This window comes from Tenrec ecaudatus, chromosome 11, assembly GCF_050624435.1.
Source record: "Tenrec ecaudatus isolate mTenEca1 chromosome 11, mTenEca1.hap1, whole genome shotgun sequence".
Lineage (NCBI taxonomy): Eukaryota > Metazoa > Chordata > Mammalia > Afrosoricida > Tenrecidae > Tenrec > Tenrec ecaudatus.
The window spans coordinates 19,634,311-19,654,402 of record NC_134540.1 but is presented as its reverse complement, the minus strand read 5'-3'; the positions used below and the strand labels follow the sequence as shown (position 1 = coordinate 19,654,402).

General features: G+C 44.3%; 1 protein-coding gene across 5 annotated transcripts in view; it reads left to right on the top strand.

Moving 5' to 3' along the window:
* LMO7 (LIM domain 7) overlaps nt 1-20,092 on the top strand; it is a 254,442-nt gene that overhangs the window by 84,132 nt on the left and 150,218 nt on the right. For all 5 annotated transcript variants that reach the window (XM_075562969.1, XM_075562970.1, XM_075562966.1 and 2 more), the window contains 2 exons: nt 4,400-4,470; nt 16,806-16,875. In XM_075562969.1, coding sequence (XP_075419084.1) covers nt 4,400-4,470; nt 16,806-16,875 — 141 coding nt within the window. The remainder of the gene's footprint in view (nt 1-4,399; nt 4,471-16,805; nt 16,876-20,092) is intronic.

The window sequence follows — 20,092 nt, the reverse complement described above, 5'->3', positions numbered from 1 at the left end:
TCTCTCCTTGATCGGTGCTCTGCTCCTGCATTTCTAGATCTGCACGTACTGGGCCAGGGTATGAGTTGTTAAGGTCTTACAGCCATCCTATCACAACCATCTCTCCGGAGTGGTGATGTCACCTTATATCACCCTCAGTAGTGAAGAGATGGTGCCCAATTCCCACAGCCTCACCGTCAGACTTCTAAATATCTTCCTTGAGTTGTATACTCTTCCTTTGTGAATACCGATTAAGTGGAGTCTGGTCTTTTATGATCATGCGTAGATTTTGGAAAGTACATACACAAGTATGTACGATAGTTTATCAGGTACAAAGGAAAACTCAACTCCCTGCCATGGAGTCTCTTCTGATCGGGAGCAATCCTATAGGGCAGAGTAGACTGCAAATCCTATGGGAGCAGAAAACCTCCTTTTTCTTCTACAAGCTGGTCACTGTGTTTGAACCACTGGCTTTGTGGTTCACAGCCTGACACATTACGTGTTACACCACCATTAGCTTACCTGGTGGACAGGTGGGGATCTGAAATCTGTGTAGTATTGTTTTGTAGGAGCCTTCATAATAGAGCGGTTGGTGAGTTGGCCTGCTCACCTCAAGGTCATAAGTTGGAAACCACCAGCTACTCAGAGGCAGAAAGGGGAGGCTTTCTACTCCCAGAAACAGTCCCATGGGGGAAGAAACTGGCTACCAAACGGAGTGCGTTGGAGAGATCAAATGATAACCTGTCGTGAATGGTCGAAACCTTGTCAGTTGATTTTCCCATCTGTTGCACATTGGGCCTGATCTGGTTTTCAACATTGTGTTTTTTCATATTGAGGTTTTTCTCAGATATATTTTGTCATTGGGTGTAGCCTTCTTGAATTTTTGGCTTATGAAAGCCAGGATTGATGAACCTCTAGAGACCCAAGTGGAAGGAAGGGTTCCTAGGGGGTCCAGTGAGGGAGGTGGGGAGTGGTGCAGGGGAGCTGAGATGAAGGAGTTCAAGAAGGAAGAGCATGTTTTGAAACTGGTTGTGGGAGCAGTTGTGCAATACTGCTTGATGTGCTTGGACTGTGCAATGATCTATCTGTATTGGTTTGCTCCAAATGTTTTTTTTTGTGAGGGGAAAGGTTGTCTCAGAAACCCACAAAGGCCATTCTACCCTGTCCTAAAGGTCACTGAGACAGAAAGGATGGCAGTGAGTTGAGGTGGTCTTCTGCTGACGCTGAGACCGACAGACTGAGAAACCCCGTCTAGGTCCACTGTGCACTGGCATCGACATGGTGGCGCAGTGAACCATTCTTGTTGGTACAGTGTTTGGGGAGACAAATGAGGTGCTCTGGTGGTTGGGATGTCTGTCTAACTCACTGTATTGCAGTATTTCCACCTGAGTGAATATTGCTTTGAACGTAACTCAGCCTTGCCTCTGTGGTGTGGCGGTGTTCCTTTGAGCATTAATCATTGGAGCATGTTGTCACAGTGGTACTGTCTGGCTTGATGCTTGTGCCGAGGTTAAGCCTATCGTGTTGTTAAGGAACCTCAAGTGCCGACAGCAAAGCATCATCCGTCCTCACCACCGTGGAGTTGATTCTGCCACTGTAGAAGGAAGGACAGGGTAGAACTGCCCTTGTGGATTCTGAAGATGGTAAATCCTTATAGGAGTAGAAAGCCCAGTCTTTCTCCCCGCAAAGCATCTCGGCTACTACGGAATTATAAGCAGGAGCGAGTTCCTCTCTTCTGCATGGATGAACCGAGTTCGTGGTGTCTATTAAACGTGTGTAACATCACACTGCTCTTAGGAAGTGAAAAACCAACACAACCAAACCCACTGCCATTGAGTCCATTCTGACTCCTGGCAACCCTCTAGGACAGGCTAGACCTGCCCCTGTGGGTTTCTGAGACGGTTAACTCTTCATGGGAGTAGAAAGCCCCATCTTTCTCCCATGGAGCCACTGGTGATTTCGATCTGCTGGCCTTGTGGTTAGCAGTCCATGGGACTACTGTGCCACCAGAGCTCCTGAAGAAGTGGCGGGACCATGGGAATTGACTGCGCTTTGACTTGAGCCCTGCCTCTTCCTATTTTGTGGTTTGCTGCTTGTACCACCATCCCCCCCCCAAAAAAAAGAGAGCATGTCTAGGAAATCTTCTGTATAGCTGAGTTGGAGAAAGGTAAAGAAACAATTACCATTACTTTGCATGGGAATTGTGTGAGTCTGCCAGGATCCAAAATATAACCCATCAAATCATGCCAAATGACCCATAAAGCCTAGGGGAGCACCACCGTGTCGTGTTTGCGGGCATCGTTCGTGACTGGTGGCTTGTTGTCCTGGAGAAGGAGCTTGGCGATGTCATATGGTTGAAGGGGTGCTGGCTCTCTATTGACTGGCTCCGCAGGGCCACCTGCAAAATGCATAGTAGACACTGTGTTTATCTTTTTTTTTTTTTAAAAGAAAGAAATTAAAAGGCCAGATCCTCTTGAGACACCTGTTGGTTAGTGAATGAAAGCAGGTAGGTCCTTTGTACAAGCGAAATTTCAAAAAGCAGGGCTGCCGGTGTGGGTATACATTGCTTCCTTGCCCATCAACTCTTTACAGGAGTAGAAAGCCTCATGTTTCTCCCAAGGAACGACTGGTGGTTTCAAACCACCGACCTCACATTTAGCACAATGTGTAGCATGCTGCGCAGCCACAGTATAGTGAGACCATAACAATATGCATTGAGAAATTAAAAGGCATTTTGTGTGACTTCACTGTATTGTGATACCTGCTTTATTGTGGTGGTCTAGAATTGATCCTGCAATATCTGCCAATAATGCCCGCCCTCTGCCCTCACCATTGGCCCATCTCTGGCTGTTGACTCTTGACTGCTGTCCTGTGTGGGCTGGGCACAGCCCTGCTCTCGGCTCATCTAGACCGACTTGAGAATGTCATCACCAGCATACTGTAGGGGTGACTTTCTGAGGATTGATGGCTCTGAGGGGCGGTCGTGTCTCTCAAGAGCTAGGACTTCGACGTCTGCTGTATGGGCCTTGTTTGTGCCTGTGGGCATTCCCTGATAGATGAGAGGCCACTGCTTTCTCTATTGGGGATCAGGGTTTACCTTCAGTTGGGTTTGGGGAAAATACAAAGAGCTGGGACACAGGTCTTCTGGGGTAAGTATATTTTAAAGCATTGGCTATTCTAATATATTTACCTGTGTGACTGTGAGCTCCTTGAGAACGATCTCCACCCAGTATTCAGCAGAGCACCTGCAACCAGACACTCGGCCCATGTTTAATTGATGCAGCACCGTGGCCCTTCTATAGATAAACGCAGTGTTCGGAGAGGACCTTCTTCCTGCCTCCCGGCCTGCCCTCATGTCCATATTGCTGGAACCCATTTTTGAGGAACGGGGTTTATTGCTAAACAGACACTGCATTGTTCTGACTCATAGCGACCCTCTAGGACAGGGTGAAACTGCCCCAGTGAGTTCCTGAGACTGTAACACTTTACATGAACTAAGCCTTGTATTCCCTGGAAGCCTTGTATTTCTTCTGTGGAGCAGCTGGTGGTTTCCAACTGCCGATGTTGCAGTTAGCAACCCAACACATAACCACTGTGCCCTTTAATCCTAAAGGTAATCGTTTTTTGGTCAGCTGAAAGGTATCCCTGGTGGCGCACTGGGTTAAGTATTAGGCTGCTAACCACAAGTCAGCATTTCAATGCACCAGCCACTCTGTGCAAGAGAGACGAGGCTGTCTGCTCCCAGGGAGCATTTCAGCCTTGGGGACCTGGAGGTGGAGCACTAATCTGCTTCAGTGTCCTTAGGAACTGGAAGCCACTGGATGTCAGCAGAGGTAGCAGAGATTATCTGTAGTCATAGCAATGCTGAGCATTGTGGAGCGATGCAGAGTTGAGGCACGGCGTTATTCAAGGTGGCTTCTAAACGAGCAGCTCTTGGTGAGGGCTGCCCATGTGTGGGAGAGCATCATTATTTTTTAGTTCCACAGATGACCAGGCATTTATGGTTAATAGTTCTCCATTCCATGATTCCAAGATTGAACTTCTCTTAGGTGGAGGCTGCGTGTCTAGAGCACCGTGTGTCACTGCCGTTAGCATCGGAGTTGTGCTGGGAACGGCTGTGTTCCACCCCAGCCTCCATTTTTGCCACCATAAGTGTGTTGTCATATAACCATTTTACTGAATAATGAAACGTGAAGGCATTTTCATATCGCTCCACATGCATGTCTGCGTATAGTTATTTATATTTAAACGGCCAACCTATTTCTCTGCAACATCAAACGACGATCTATCGGGGACACCTTTTGGGGATGCATGCAACTTCAAGTATAACTCTACATGCCTGTGAATTAAACCAACACTTGATTTAACAGGTATGTTTTCCCAGATTAAGAAAACATTCATATCTGCATCTGTCTTTCAGGCGGTAACAGAGAAGAATTTTGAAAGCAAGGATTTCCGCGCCTCCTTAGAAAATGGTGTTCTGTTGTGTGAGTAAGTATTCGTGTTTAAAAAACAATTCAAAATGCCAAGTGCGGGCTCGTTCTCTCTCTCTCTCTCTCTGTATGTGTAAGAGCCTCTCCCCCACAGTCATGGGAGATTTGATCCCTGCAAATTGGTAGCTCCATACTACATGATGGGGGGAAGGGTTATCAATCTCTGTATGTAAAGATAGCATTGATGCAATGCGTATTATTTTTAATTAGTAAACAAGAAAGATTCAGTCTTGCAGACAGTAAGGGTGGGTGGTTGGGAAAGAAGCCTTTCTCTGCTTTACCAGCTGTCGCTTCCTCTGACCAGGGGAGCCTATATGCTTGCCTTGGTTCCGCAGTCAGTGTGAACCACCTCCTGTCGTCGGTAAGTAAGGAGCCATCCCTGGACAGTGCCACTTTCCCCCCTTTATGCTCTCTAAGCGGATTCATTTCTGTAGTGAAACCAGCTGTGTCTGGGATTGTCTGCCACCAATCAGAGGACTGCCAGGCGTGTGAGTGACCTAAGGGGCCGGGCAGTTGGGTCTGTGGGGTGTAAGGAGAAACCCTATCTCGGAGCAGGGGACACACATGGCGCAAATAAGTCACAAGAATGTACTTGAGGCACCCACCCATCATGTTGAATGCACTGCGTTATCCCAAGTTATCGCATAGGTATTTATGGAATCTGTCCTCGTTTAAGGGGTGGGTGCTGGTGCACTAGAACTTGGATGATTTTGATTCATTTTGAAGGAGGCTGTTTACCACAAATTGAAGGAGCCAAAAAGCCAGTCTGATTCCTTGCCCTTTGCTTGCTAGCTGTGTGCATGTGAGCAGCTGATGAACACATGGGCCCCGTTTTCCTCCCTGTGGAGTGGTGGCCGTCATGGCATCTGCTCTGCCTGATTCAGTGTTGCCAGATTCAAGGATAGGCACATGATGGTTTCAAGCAAACGATTATGCTTTTTGTAACTGAGGCCCCGCCACCGACGATCTCATCAGCTCCGCTGGGCAGGTGGGCAGCCTTCTCTGTCAAACTCAGCGAATGCCATCGAGTCAGTTCTGACTCACAGCTGCCCTGCACGCCAGGGTAGAACTGCTCTTGGGGGTTTCTGGACTACAGCACTTGAAGCCGGTCTTTCTCCCGTGGAGGGGCTGGTTTCGACTGCTGGCTCTGCGCTTAGGGTCATACTAGTTAGTTCAACTGCAGGAGGTTGCTGGTATTCTACCACTTGTTATCTACAGGGCGGATTGTCTTTAAAAACATTTAAAACTTTTTTGGACATACAATTTGTGGGCAACACAATTTACTGGTTTAAATATATTACAAAGACTTGTGCAATAATCATTACAATTTTAGCCCATTTTCTTCATTCCTTTTTTCTAAATTAACTGGCTATTTCCCCCCGACGTCTCTTGGGAGCTATGAATCTAGTTAATCTTTATGGATTTTCTTATCATGGATCTCATATAAACAGTATCATACAACCCCCCCTCCCGCAACAACAAAATAAAACAGAAAAACCTCAATGCAAAAGAAAGCAGAAAATAATAGAACTTAAAACAAGTTAAAAATGAGTCAGAGCGGAAAATAATGGGTGAGATGTGAAACTTTAAAGCTAACCGTATCTGACGTAAGCCCCCTTCCAGTGCGCTCTGTCTGCGGACAAGACGCGCTCCTGGAGGCAGCGGACACGGGGGGGGGGGGGGGGGGGCTCAGCCGAGCGGTCGGTCAGTTTTAGGAGGGGTCACCTGAAGCTGTAAAGCAAGCCCCTGAAAGAAGGGGCATGGAACACATTAAGGGATGCTTCTTGCCTTCGCTCAGGCTTCTCTGGAGAATCACCATTGCCACATGGTGTTTACAATGAATTTAAGCAGGCCGTTTATTCCACATGGCCACTGATCGGAGATTCTTTTTAATAACACCTGGTTTTTCAATTTCAAGTGTAAATTTACGCACGAGAATGGGCTCTGCCGGATTTGAAGTAATTTCCAAAAAGCCCCCTGAGCGTGGAGGGATGAGCATATTGTTACGAGGGAGGCTATTCAGAGTTACTGACTAACCATTTTGATCACAGGTGGGACTGTTCGAATCAATACCGAGGGCTTTGCAATGGTTTGGAAAGAGCAAACTTGAAAGATAATGCCATTTTCCCCACAAAGTTTTGACGCGCTCATTTATGTCGAGTCTACCTTAATGGTGATGAGAAACCTTTAGCTACACATATTTGGAAACATTTATGTATTTGTTTTTAGTCACTTTAATTCCCAAACGTCTAATAGTTCATTATTAGTTCCGCATGTCCCTGAGTGGTGCTGCCTGAGAGGAAAATGGACCCAGTGGTCCGGAGGCCTACTCTTTGAGGCGCTCACTCTCAAACCAAGGCAACTGGCGTTAGCGGTCCCGGAGGAGAGTGAGCCCCGGGCCTACGGTGGTGATTCGTTGGGCGGTGTCTGCCAGGTCAGCAGTTGGAAGCCACCAGCTACTCCGCAGGAGAAGGACCGAGCTTTGGAGAGTTACCGTCTTAGACACTCACAGGGGCAGCTCTACCCTGTCCCAGAGGGTCGCTGTGAGTCAGCATTGACCAGCTGGCAGAGAGTTTGGGTTTTTTGGTTGTTCCTGGAGAAGATTTTCCTCATTAAAAATCTTAGGTTTTACTGGGAATATAAATAGGGAGCATGTAAAGATCTGAATTCATTTTCAGACCCAGGCTAATTTCTGTCTAGTTCTCTTCCAGAAAGGTTATGGATTCTTGGGAAGCAGGGGGTCTGCTTGCTGCCTTTTAAGAACATCTAGGCATTGTGGTTCATTATTTGCATCAAAGAGTTTTCTTAGAATTTCACCTAGCACTTTCAGCAGCCCTTTATCCTTCTGTGTAGCTTGTCTCCTTTTTAAACGGCAGCCTGAAATATCAAAGTCAAGAGTTGGAGGATGTGAGCTTACTATAGCTTCCACCCAACTCTATGCATTGCCCTGGCATTTCAGAGGGTTTGCAAAGCCGAGGTTTCAGACAAGATTCTCAGGAGAGTCATGAGGGCATGAAGGTATGCCCGTTGCCTTTTAATTAGATTGACTCTTGAAATGAGCAACTTTATAGCATCATGTTAGTGTCACCTCATTTGCTTGATGGTGGGGGCTGGTGAGTTGACGGCAGGGTGAAAGCATACTTTGCCTGTTAAAGTCTGTTCAGGTAATTCCTTTACTGCCGACTTGAAAGGCATGTTTTCTCTTTGCTTTCCCAACAGTGAGATGGGAACAGCCTAAATTTCATGCTGTCCCATTAATTAGCAAAAGGATTGGCAAGAGGCTAAAAAGAGATTTCAGCCCCTTGTTATGCTTTTCTATGACTTTTAGTCACTATTCTGTGTCTTATCTTCAGAGAACCCGGGTGTCAGTCTGGGTGAAGTGTTCATGAACTTGTTAATTGAAAGGTTGGCTGTTGAGCCCTGCCAGTTCCTCTGAGAGAAGAATGAGACTTGAAGTCAGCCTGGGGCATCCATGTAAGGTGGCTGCGAGTTGGACTTGACCTGATGGCTGTGGTTTGTAGGAGTTGGTATTGATTTGACTGCAGTGAGTTTGGTTTTCAGTAAAGCTTGGAAAGAGTGGAGCCAGAAATCCCATTTCTACGTATGCCCAAGGAGCCCTGGGGGCATTGTCGACTCAACATGAGCTGTTAACCGTAAGATCTGCAGTTCAAACCAGCAACAGCTCCTTCAGAGGGAAAGACGAGGCTTTCTGCTCCTCCGTAGAGGTACAGCATCAGAAACCTCTTCTGAGGCCGCTGAGTCAGAATCAACTAGATGGCAGCCGTTTAGTTTGGGTTCGATGCATATGCCTACGACATAACCACTGGACTCTGTGCCTAAGGTCTGGTAGCATTCTGGTAAAGGTGCATCCAACAGAAGAGGAATCAGCAGTGCTTCTTCAGGGCACTGTTTTGGGCATCAGGCTAGAAGGAGAGTTTCGCCACCTCTCCATCACGGCAGAAAGCAGTTTTTGTGGTCGCTGGGGGACTGTCACACAGCACGCACAGACGGTTAGTGCCATGGCTGGACACTTGTGACCATGTGGAACCTCAAGGGTCCGCAGTGCTAGTGGAAGATTTGTTTCTCTGTTTCTGGTTTCGAATGGCCTGAAATGGACATTGGTTTGTTTACATAGAGCGGTGCTAAATGCCAAAAACTCTCCGTGGTCCCAATCCTTTAGTATGCCTTTTGAAAGTCAAATAGTAAAGACGGTTTTTCTTCTCTTCAAATAATACAAACTTTGAGGTTTCCAAGTTGCTCGCTTAACCCAGCAATAGTGAAACAAAAGAGGCAGGGATTCCGGTTCAAAAGGATCATTTAAAAAACGTTAAGCTGCATTTCCCCCCCCCCCCACCACATAGCATATTTTATGGTTGGCATCTGTGCGCTTTCTTTCTCTCTAAGCTTTCAGTCAGTCAGTAATTCAAAACTGTATAACAAAAAATTATTTTTCTCCTTTCACTGGTTTTTAAAGAAGTGTTTCAGGTTAGAGATCAACTTGGTAAACAATTTAAATTGATTTTAAAAATTCATTTCTGTTAGAGTAGCCACATTTTCCAGACATAGTTACAGTTTTAAGGCGTTCTGGTGGTATAGTGATTGTGGGATAAACGTTGGGGCTCTAACCACAAGGTTGGCAGTTCAAAACTTGGGAGAAAGATGAGATTTTCTGCTCCTGAAATGATTTACAGTCCCTGAAACCCACAGGGGCAGTTCTACTCTGGGTTGGAATAGAATCTGACAGTTTGGATTAAAAAATAAAACCAACTTTATTAAATAGATCATCAGCGCATACGCTGCTCGCTTCTTTTTCTAGTAAAGTATTTTCACTTCTTGGAGACCTAGGATTGAGAGGTACATGGGATTTAAATTTAGGGTCAAGCCCTGTTGATGGTACCCACAAGCTTATGAGACATAGAGGATTGAGATTTTAACTCTTACGTGTGAGGCCAAAAATATCTTTTGTTAAACTTTTACAAAATTTAAAATGGAAAAAACCATCTAAGGAACTAAGCTCATTCTTATGAAGTGCAGCTGGCCTGTGAAACAAATCTAGGGTGTCTCAGGCTCCTGTTTCTCCTACCGAGCAGCTGTTGGCTTTGAACTGCTGACTGTTCTGTTTAGCGTCACATTCTTTAATCACTGTACCACTCGTCCTTGAAAGTTCATCAGCTGAATACTATCTTCCATGTAGGTATTTTTTTAAATCATGGGAGTTCTCCAGTAAACATGTAGAAAACCACATGTTAACCATGAAATGGTGACTGTGTAGGAATTCGTGCCAGTGTAATGAAAACTAGAGGAAGAGGAATGGATGGTGTGAAAAAAAGAGAAACCTATAAACAACGTCACTTACGAAGTAAAATCGGCACAGTCGGTCCCTGCATAGCAGCTTTGACCTGCGTGGGACCAAGTGCACGCAGGTCTTTCCCCTGTTGCTGTTATGAGTTCTAGGGTTGACAGCACCCACTAAAGCTTCCCCTTGAGGCTCATCCTCTCCAGTCAGTAACCCTCTCCTCCCTCCCAACTGGAAAGATAGAGGTCTTTCGTTGGAGCGGATTGAAGCCACACAGCTTTAAGTGGTTGCTCCCAACATATGCGCTCACTGCAGAAGCAGCTGGAATAACATCGACAATTCTGCGTGTAAGTGGTCCGACGTAGTTCACACCCGTGTTGTTCCAAGGTGATGTTCACCTGGATTTTAGGCTTCCGATGGCTCCCAGGTCAGCTGTAATTGCCTTATTCTGATCTTGAGGATTTAGACTCTCATTCATTAGTCAGAAAACAGATCTTGCAAATAAGAGAAGAGGTAACCAAGTTTAGAAAAGTGATTTTGACAAAAGTACAGGACTTTTATTTCATGTGTGAAAATGGGGGCCGGGGGGAGTTAAGCTTTAAGAGTTAGGAAATAGGTGATGGGTAGCATTTCTGTTACGGATGCACTTAATTTATGGTTTATTCTAATACTTATTTAATAAGTCTAGGCTGGCTTAGAAATGATTTTTCGGCTTTATCTGAGAGCATAACAGATGAAAATGAGAAAAATGTTAAAAATAGAACTCCCAGAGATACTATCCTTTGGCAATGTGCATATCACAAAGTACACTGTGGAGAATTATGGAATGCTTTATGAATGAAATAGCATGGTACAGAAAGACATGCTCACATATAAGAATTCATGAGAACAGAACTGAGAAAATGGAGATGATAGATCAGTCAATCATGGTACTGAGATAAGTGGTTGGCAATAAGAGTTCATTTAATATACCACAATACACCCCAGTTGGCTAGGCTAAAATAATTCAAATGGTGGGAAAAATCTTTTGGACACAGTTTAAAATTTAAATACTTGAAATGATATGGAGGGCAGGGAACAATAATTAGACTTGAATAAATGTAAGCAGATAGTCTGACAAATAGCATTCTGAGAAAAGTATCTTTCGCAAAATTGACTGAAGGATTATGTAGAACTCAAACAAATTGGTAAAATATCAATTTTAGAACTTCATTACACAGATGAGCAAAGAATATGACCAGATAATGAAAAATAAAACTGGTAAATAAGTAGAGAAATCTTCACATGTATTAGTAAGAAAGAATTATGTAAAGCCAGACACTAGTAATCTATTAACAAATGATGGCTGATTTGTGGCCATAAATATTTTTATAGTGACCAGTGAAATGTGAGTATACTTCTCTGTAGAGCAACACAAGTATGGCAATATCTATCAAGTCATTATATGCTATTTCATGGAATAATATTTTGTTTCATAATATCATCATTATTTGTCATACATGATAAAACTTTCCACAATGATCCCACTTTGGGGAATCTGTCTGAAGATCCACACCAAACCCATTGCTATCCGGTCAATCCTGACTCACAGAAACCCCGTATAGGGGTTTCCGAAGCTGTCAATCTTTATGGAAGCAGACAGCCATGTTTTTCCTGTGAAGAGTGACTGGTGGGTTCGAACCGCCGACTTTTGGTTAGCAGCCCAAGAAGTCCAGTGTTTTCCCATCAGCACCATTTCTATATGAAAACAATGTCTTTTACGTTTTACCTAATTACTCCTCGGCAGAATTAAAATGTAAGTAAGGAATTTAGGACAACTGGATCATTATGATACCTGATGGAATGCTGACGCTATTAGAGACCATTCGGATTGAACTTGCCTGACACACGAAAGATCAGGTTTTATATTAGGAAGGTGTCATCGTTGGGAAAACAAAACATCATTTTTATCGATGCTCTACATTTATCGCTATGAAGAAAATTGTGTTCTGAATCATTAAAAAGAAAACGTTTAGAATTCAAAGTTAGACAGTAACTTTGAGAAAACATGTTAAACTCCCTAAACCAAATTTATGACCTAGGAAGTAAACTGCAGCTCCCTAGTGACCACGTAGGACACAGGTGTTTATTCCCATGGTTCTGTAGCAGAATTCGCGTCTACAGGATAAGCAAGCAGATGAATCAGTGTCAAGTTGCAGATAAAAGGAAGGTAATTGCTCTGTAATTGTGAAGAAATCAGTGATCTCTTCATCCTATCTTTTAAAAGCCATGGTAGGCAGTTCTTGACCATACGGTGGGTTTAGTTCCAGACCACAGGTACAAAGCGTGTCTCACATGGAATTTTTGGTTCTCAGCGTGCCACTCACTCTACCACCATGGCTCCTTAAGTGGCTTGGCTAGTGTGGGACAGGATGGAGCTTCAGGAAGGTCATGGGAAAATGAATGGAAGGATAATGGGAATTTTCACAAATATTTTTTAAGCTCCATCATTAAAAAAATGTGGTTTTTGAGGTCTCTCTCTCTCTCTCATCACTAACAAAGATTCTTAGGAAAAATACATTGTGCATTGAATGCAATCTTTGAAGTCAGTCTCTCTGGTACAACTTGCCAGACCTTTACGCATAGGGAGTTGTATGCAGCTAGAGAGCTTTGTGATACAGAGCAAAAGGAGGTTGGAGGTAGTTTTTGGTGACTAACAGATGGTAAAATATGAAATGCTACTTTTTATACTTTTCAGAATGGGAATTATATCTACCTCACTGTCAGCTGAGTTAGCTATGCACCATCACACTGAGCTGTGTTTTGAGGTCACCTTGGAAAAGTTATATTTAACATCAGGACAAGCTTATTGATGGGATAGTGTTTTTGGACAGAACCAACTTTTTTCACTGGAGGGAATGCACAATGTCGAGGGGTTGGGGAGAGAGGAAACAGACAACTTGACTGGTAAGGCTCATGGTGAGGGGCTGCAGGCCTTAGTATTGCTGTTCTGTGAGAGGGGTCAGTCAACTAGATGTTGTAGTTTCCGGTTTTGGTCTCCCTTCAGATAGGTTCTTCAACCTCCGATGTGTGAACGCAGCATCAGGTTTAGACTGTGACCTATGGGAAGGCTTGAGGAAGTAGAGGCGCACTGTGTTACGAAGTCAGAAGCAGGCAGTCATGAGCCTATTGCTACTAAATAGGATGAGAGGGATGGAGCCTGAGGAGGCAGGAGATGAAATGAGCCCTTGACCGATTCTGGTTCCTAATGTACGAAAACATCTGCAAGGTCCTTGGCTCTGTGAATACTATGTGGCCTTAAAGAATTTCCTATCCCTAACAAGTTGGACTTGTAAAGGAAAGTAGACGTGCTTAGATGGTGAGAATACTTGATTTGATATAAAACTCTCACCCTATACCTTCAAGTTTCCTTAAGTTAAAAAAATCCAATTTTATAAAGTTTCCTTTCCTAAGAGGAATAGGTTAAACGTCCTTTAAAAAAACGACATAGGGAAACAATAATTGTGGAATGTGTTGGTGTGTATTCTCTTTACATTCTAGGGCTTACTACCGATGGTTGTTGAAATAATGTGCAAACTGAAATAGCATTTTCCTTTGGTCACTCAAATTTTCAGAAGTTGCTGTGTGTGCTATCCAAGTATTTGTGGTTGTCCCGCTAGGGCTCATTTTTGGGTGTGCACACTAGGTCAGAAGAGCCAGGAGCAGGACAGAAACATTAATCTGCCCTGTGAATACGCTGCGTCTAAGTGTCAGCCCCGAGGAAGAAGCCGGTTAACTCATTATTCGGAGGCTTCATTCCTCTGTGCCGTTTCCTTTACGTCCCTTAAACAGCCCAAGTTAGAGCTGTGTTATCATTCACTCCAGAAACTGCACTTGAAAACATGCTCTCAGTCTTCCTGCAATGCAATGGTACGTGAAGTCCCCGGCACATTTAATGATCTGACCAAAGTCAGCAGTGACTCAGTTGGGTGGGGCAGGAATCTATGAGGCCCTTTCTCCCAGAAAGGTATTGTGCCGAACTTGACTGGCATTTTATAGGCTGCCTTATCTCATCGCCTCTAGCTCATAGGCCTGAAATATTACATACACTTTTTTATTGTACTAGAAAGCTACACAACAAAATCTGCCATCTCAACAATTTGTGTATGTCTGATCCAGTAATATTGATCGCCGCCTTCAAGTTGTACAACCATTCTTGCTATCGCCTTTCAAATCAGTTCATAAATTCAATGCCACTGAGGCAGAACTGGTCCCTTGCTCCGCCTCCCTTCCCGCCCCTGGTAGCCACTGCTCCTGGTTGATGTCTGCGTATATACCTGCTTATTCCACGGAAGTGAGGTCATCTGATGGAGATCCTTTTGAGATGAGCTTATTTCTCTCAGCAGGATGTTTCCAGGGTTGAGCCACGCCTCTAGCCAGGGATTCTCTGTGTGGCAGGGTAGTAGTCCGCTGTGAATAGGTTATGTGCCCTATTTTTGGGGCGTGGGGGTGGGGCACCTACTAGCGGATATTTCGGTTCTTTTTGGCTTTTGGCAGTTGTGAGGCGTGGTGCAACTATTGGTGTCCAGGGGTCTGTTTATCCCCCATCTTCCCCTCTTCTGGGTACAGAGAGATTTCTGTTTGCCAGTCTACTTGTCAGCAACCACATTGCTTTCTTGATTTATACTCTCCTAGAATTACTCTTATGCTTCAGTTAATTGTTCAGCGTTACTGAAGTAATGCTTCCGTTAACTGTCTTATTCACTGCAACAATTTCTCCACTAATAAAATTACAGACATTGCCAGCTAATAGGAGACAACCGGAACAATTAATTTGAAGTTAGCATTTCTCACAAGCCTGCTGAATTTCCCTCCGAGGGTCCCTGAACCAGTGCTTCAAGACATACACTGTGGCCCTCCCCGGAAGAAAGCCTCCTCCCCACATGGCGTTCAGCAATCCCATCAGAAGTTTCCATAGTCACGTGGAGCCATGGCTTGTGGGACAACATCAAGGTTTCTACTTGGCCTTCTCTGGTCAATGTCTGAAGATGTTGGTGTGGAGAGACGAGACTCCACACACCTCTCTGGCTGGCCAGGGTGATGCTCCCTAAGTCACAGTATTGTAACTGAATCCCACTGAGCGACATTCTGAAGTCTGTTGAGCCAAGACTGGTGTCTTTGTTCTTCGCACAAACTGAACAAGCAGGCCCCCTGCCTGTCGAGTGGAGAGCCCATGGCAGCTCGGAGGGGCAGTGGACTGCTGGGGGACTGACGTTCCACTGTTTCGGGTTTTCCTCCCCTTCTGCCCACTGTGGAAAGGAGACCAGGGAGCTAAGGAGATTTGACCTTTTCCCCTTTATATTTATTTTCTTTTTGAGCAATGTTCTAGAACAACGGCTGGCTGGCTTTATTTTTGTGGATGGATTATTGAATGGGAAAATTATAGTTCCAAGATAACTGTTTTCTGGCAGTTAGTAATTATCAAGTAACCACGCTGTTATGGTTTGGTGTCTCGAGTCGGTTCCTCCTCTGAGCGACCTGATACACAGCAGGACAAACCCCTGCTCGGTCCTGCCCTATGCTCACCATTGTTAGCATAACCAAGCTAGTGACCATTCATATGAAAACACAAGGAAAATGGGACTATGGTCTGTTATTACTTGGATCCCCTGCCCCGCCTCCTAGGAGCACATGATTAAGATCACGTTTTTGGATGGTATGTTTCCGGATCAGGAACAACCAAAACATAGAACTCACAAAACCCTACATTTCTCACTGCCGTGAAGTGAGAAACACACTGTGTCTGTCTTTCTGAGACTGTAACTCTTTATAACTAGAAAGCCTCATCTTTCTCTCAAGGAGTGGCTGCTGGTTTCAAACTGTTGATCTTCTGGCTAGCAGCCCAACACGTAACCCAGGATGTACAACCAGCACTCTTAGAATTAAAACAATTGCCGTAGACAAAGCTGGGCTGTATTTTGATTTTCATACTGTTAACATTTTAAGTATCTCTCTCTGTTGTAGCAACGGAAACCTGCTCAACATTCAGCTCCAAGGTAGTTGTTAGCCCATTTCGGGGACGTTGGACATACATTTAAATGACACTATCTCTAAGCCATCGATTTTGGGCTGGGGCGAGTTAGCAATAAGAAATACTGAGTGTTTGCCATGTGGATGAGTTTCCCTGTCCCTTTTAAAACTGGCCAAATTAAAGAGTTTGAAAGCCAAACTACCTCTCAAACTAAGCCTCTGGTTTGGTTGGCGGCGGCGGGATGGTGGTGGTGGTGCCAATGGAAATTAATGGATGAATGTTTTACTAGAAAAGGGTTTTAATAATTTCAGAACCAAGTGAGCTACACTACTATGAGGAGATTCTTCAACGGACTACCTTTCTTTAGTTCAATTTGGAATTTCTGTTGTTAGGTCAACATTATGATTGAGTCAATTCCGACTCATAGCGACCCTTGTACACCAGGGAGCCTGGCCCTTCCATGCACCTGCCTCTCCAGGGTTAGGGTGGAGCCCATTGGGTGTCAATCCATCTATCGAGGGTCTTCCTCTTCCTCACGATCCCTCTTCTTTACCAAGCAGGATGCCCTTCCCCAGGGCTGGTTGCCATCGACATGTCCAAAGGACATGAGATGCAGTCTCACTATCCTTGTTCTTAAGGAACATTCTGGCATGGAAATTTGGAACTTACCATTTTCAAAAACATGGCTTGGAGTAGCCATTTTTGGAAACATGATTTTGGGCACAGAGGGGCGTGTTTATGCTGTAAGAAGGACCATTGACCATTGGTATAGCACTGTTTCTCCTACTCCATGTCTTGACTGTTTTCTCATTAGCTTGAGAAACTGTGGCTCAGAATGACAGATTTTGGCTCGTGAAACACATCTGGGGTTTTTTAAAAGCTCATGGAGCAACGGAATTAAAGTGTAATGGATTTTTTCCCCACTTCGTGAAAGGCCTTTCATAGGGTAGTTGAGAATGCTTGAATAAACGCTAAACTGAAATGGACTTTCTTGTAATTACGTATTTTTTTCTTTATTTACTTTCAGTTTGATTAATAAGCTTAAACCTGGCATCATTAAGAAGATCAACAGACTGTCCACACCAATAGCAGGATTGGTAAGTAATGTATTCATGAGACTTCTTTGTCTTTGGGCACATCCTGGTAGTCTCCTCTGCAAATCACACAGCGACGAGGTTTTGGTTTCTTGGTTCATGTTCAAGAAGAATGTTTTTGGTGGTGACCTTGGGTCTTTAGTTCATTGTGTTTCACCTCTATCTCTATTTCTCTATATCTACCTCTCTAGATATATTTAGATCTATACTGGGCGTTGGGCACTCCAACTTCCCTTGGCCCTTTTCTTGAGATATTTCTTCCACATGTTAAATTTATTTAGGATCGCATTCTTTTTTTTCTTTAAATCATTTTATTGGGGGGCTTGTACAGCTCATCACAATCCATGCATCCACCCATTGTGTCAAACATATTTGTACATTTGTTGCCATCATCATTCTCAAAACAGTTGCTTTCTACTTGAGCCCTTAATATCAGCTTCTCATTTTCCCTCCCGCTCCCTGCCCCCGAACCCTTGATAATTTATAAATTACTAATATTTTGTCATATCTAATACTGTTCCAACATCTGCCTTCACCCACTTTTCTGTTGTCCATCCCCCAGTGAGGGGGTTATATGTAGATCCCTTGTAATGGGTTCCCCCATTCTATCCCACCTTCCTTCCACCTTCCCAGTATTGCCACTCTCACCACTGGTCCTGAGGGGTTTTTCTGTCCTGTATTCCCTGTGTTTCCAGTTCCCATCTTTACCAGTGTACATCCTCTGGTCTAGCGGATTTGTAAAGTAGAATTGGGATCATGATAGTGGGGAGGAGGAAGCATTTAAGAACTACAGGAAAGTTGTATGTTTCATTATTGCTACACTGTACCCTGACTGGCTTGTCTCTTCCCTGCGACCCTTCTGTAAGGGGATGTCCAGTTGCCTACAGATGGGCCTTGGGTCTCCACTCTGCCCTCCTCCTCATTCACAATGATATGATTTTTTGTTCTTTGATGCCTGATATCTGATCCCTTTGACATTGCGTGATCACACAGGCTGGTGTTCTTCTTCCATGTGGACTTTGTTGCTTCTCAGCTACATGGCTGCTTGTTTACCTTAAAGTCTTTAAGACGTCACATCTTTTGATAGCCGGGCACCATCATCTGCTTTGTCTTCAGCGATTGGGTTGGGCAGTGACCATCGTGGAATGCCAGTTTAATAGGACAAAGTGTTCTTGCATTGAGGGAGTACTTTGAGGCCCAATGTCCATCTGCTACCTTAATACTAAACCTATAAATATATACACATAGATCTATTTCCCCATCATCATATATATATTTACATATGTACATGCCTGTATTTAGACCTTTATAAATGCCTTTTGCCTTATAGCTCTTTCCTCTATTTAGGATCACATTCGTTTTTATTTTTTTAATAATTGGGGGCTCATACAATGCTTAAAACAATCCATACATCCATCCATTGTGTTAAGCATATTTGCACATTTGTTGCCAACATCATTCTCAAAATACGTGCTTTCCACTTGAGCCCCTGGCATCAGCTCCTCATTTTTCCCCTCCCTACTCCCTCATGAACTCATGATAATTTACAAGTTATTATTATTTTGTTATATCTTATGCTGGTCCAACGTCTTTCTTCACCTACTTTTCTGTTGACCGACCTCCAGCCTCCACTCAATTACTCCCTCAATGCAAGAACACTTTGTTCTATTAAACTGGCATTCCATGATGCTCACCTTCCCGACATGATCGCTGAAGACAAATGGGTTCATAAGCAAATGTGGTGAAGAAAGCTGATGGTGCCCGGCTATCAAAAGATATAGCATCTGGGGTCTTACAGGCTTGAAAATAAACAAGTGGCCAGCTAGCTTAGAAGCAACCGAGCACACACGGGAGAAGCACACCAGCCTGTGTGACCACAAGGTGTCGAGAGGATTAGGTTTCAGGCGTCAAAGTAGGAAAAATCATATCATTGTGTGCTGTCCTTCCCGATATGATTGCTGAGGATCGCATTCTTAAGCTCAATCTTAGTTTTGTTTTTCCCCATGGGGGGCGGGGGCTGGCTGACCACCATGAGGCCCCACTTCCAGGTGTTCACTAGTTACATTTCTGCAGATTCTCATGTATTACCCTACTGGGCACACAGAAAGAAGGGGTGAATGGGTGCTGCGGTTTTGCAAGGTAGCCAAGGCTATGTGTTACCATCATGGTGTTTCTTCCACGCTTCTGTGAGGCAGGGCACATCACAGGGTTCCACTGAGCTCAGCAACATCATTCACCTTCTGGCTTTAAACTCAGGAGCCTGGTGCACACCCATGCCCACCCACACCACCCCCACGCATATCCTACCTAACCCCTGCACAGTCCCCGACATCCCCATACCCTCCCACACCCCATTCACATACCCCCATACATACACTCATACTGCATCCCTCAACCCCCACACCAGTGTCCCCCCACCCCCACACCCCCTTCGCCTCTCTAATATCCCCCTCCCCCATGATATGCTGGTAGATGAAGTCACTGGAGAGAAGACCCATCAGTAGTAGAGCAAGGCTGTGTCTTTGGATAGCAAGGATAATTTATCGTTCTCAAAATGTTCAGCACCTCTGTAAATCAATGAGGGTGGATAGAGTTCAGTTTAAAAGAGTCGATCTTACAAAGCACTGAAATTTAAAATTCTTACGTAAGTACAATGTAAAACGAATAATAAAAAATGTACATACAGGGTCTTATTTTAGGGTTGCGTTATTAAAGTGTTTGTAGGTCTAAGTGGCATGCAAATTGAAAGTGTCATTGTTACAGGCTGCTGTTGGAGCAGTCCTTAACTAAGGCCGGCCTTCTCTATTGCAGTGCGACAAGATGCTGCTTGGTGGTCTTACGCCCACCCGTGAGTGCTTGTGGATTGGATTCTTGTCATTTGTTGGGTTGTTTATTATTTATTTTTAAATAGACCATCAGGTCTTTATTCATAGTCTTCATTAGCCAAGAAGTTCTGCTGGATCCTATGTTAGCAACATGGAACTACACAGGTGGCAGTACCAAAATGTGGGGGTTTAAAGGCAGCATGCAAATGTTATCCAGCCCTTGACAGGAATGAGCTAGGCCCACAATCCTTTGTTTTGGAAAATCTTGTCCAAGAGAGAAGGGATGAAGAGTTTTGGGGGGTTTCTTCTGACTAGGAATATACCTGTACCCAAAGTTTCAAAAGTGGTGTGGTAGTTACATAATCTCTTAACATAAATTGCTAAGAGGAATCGGA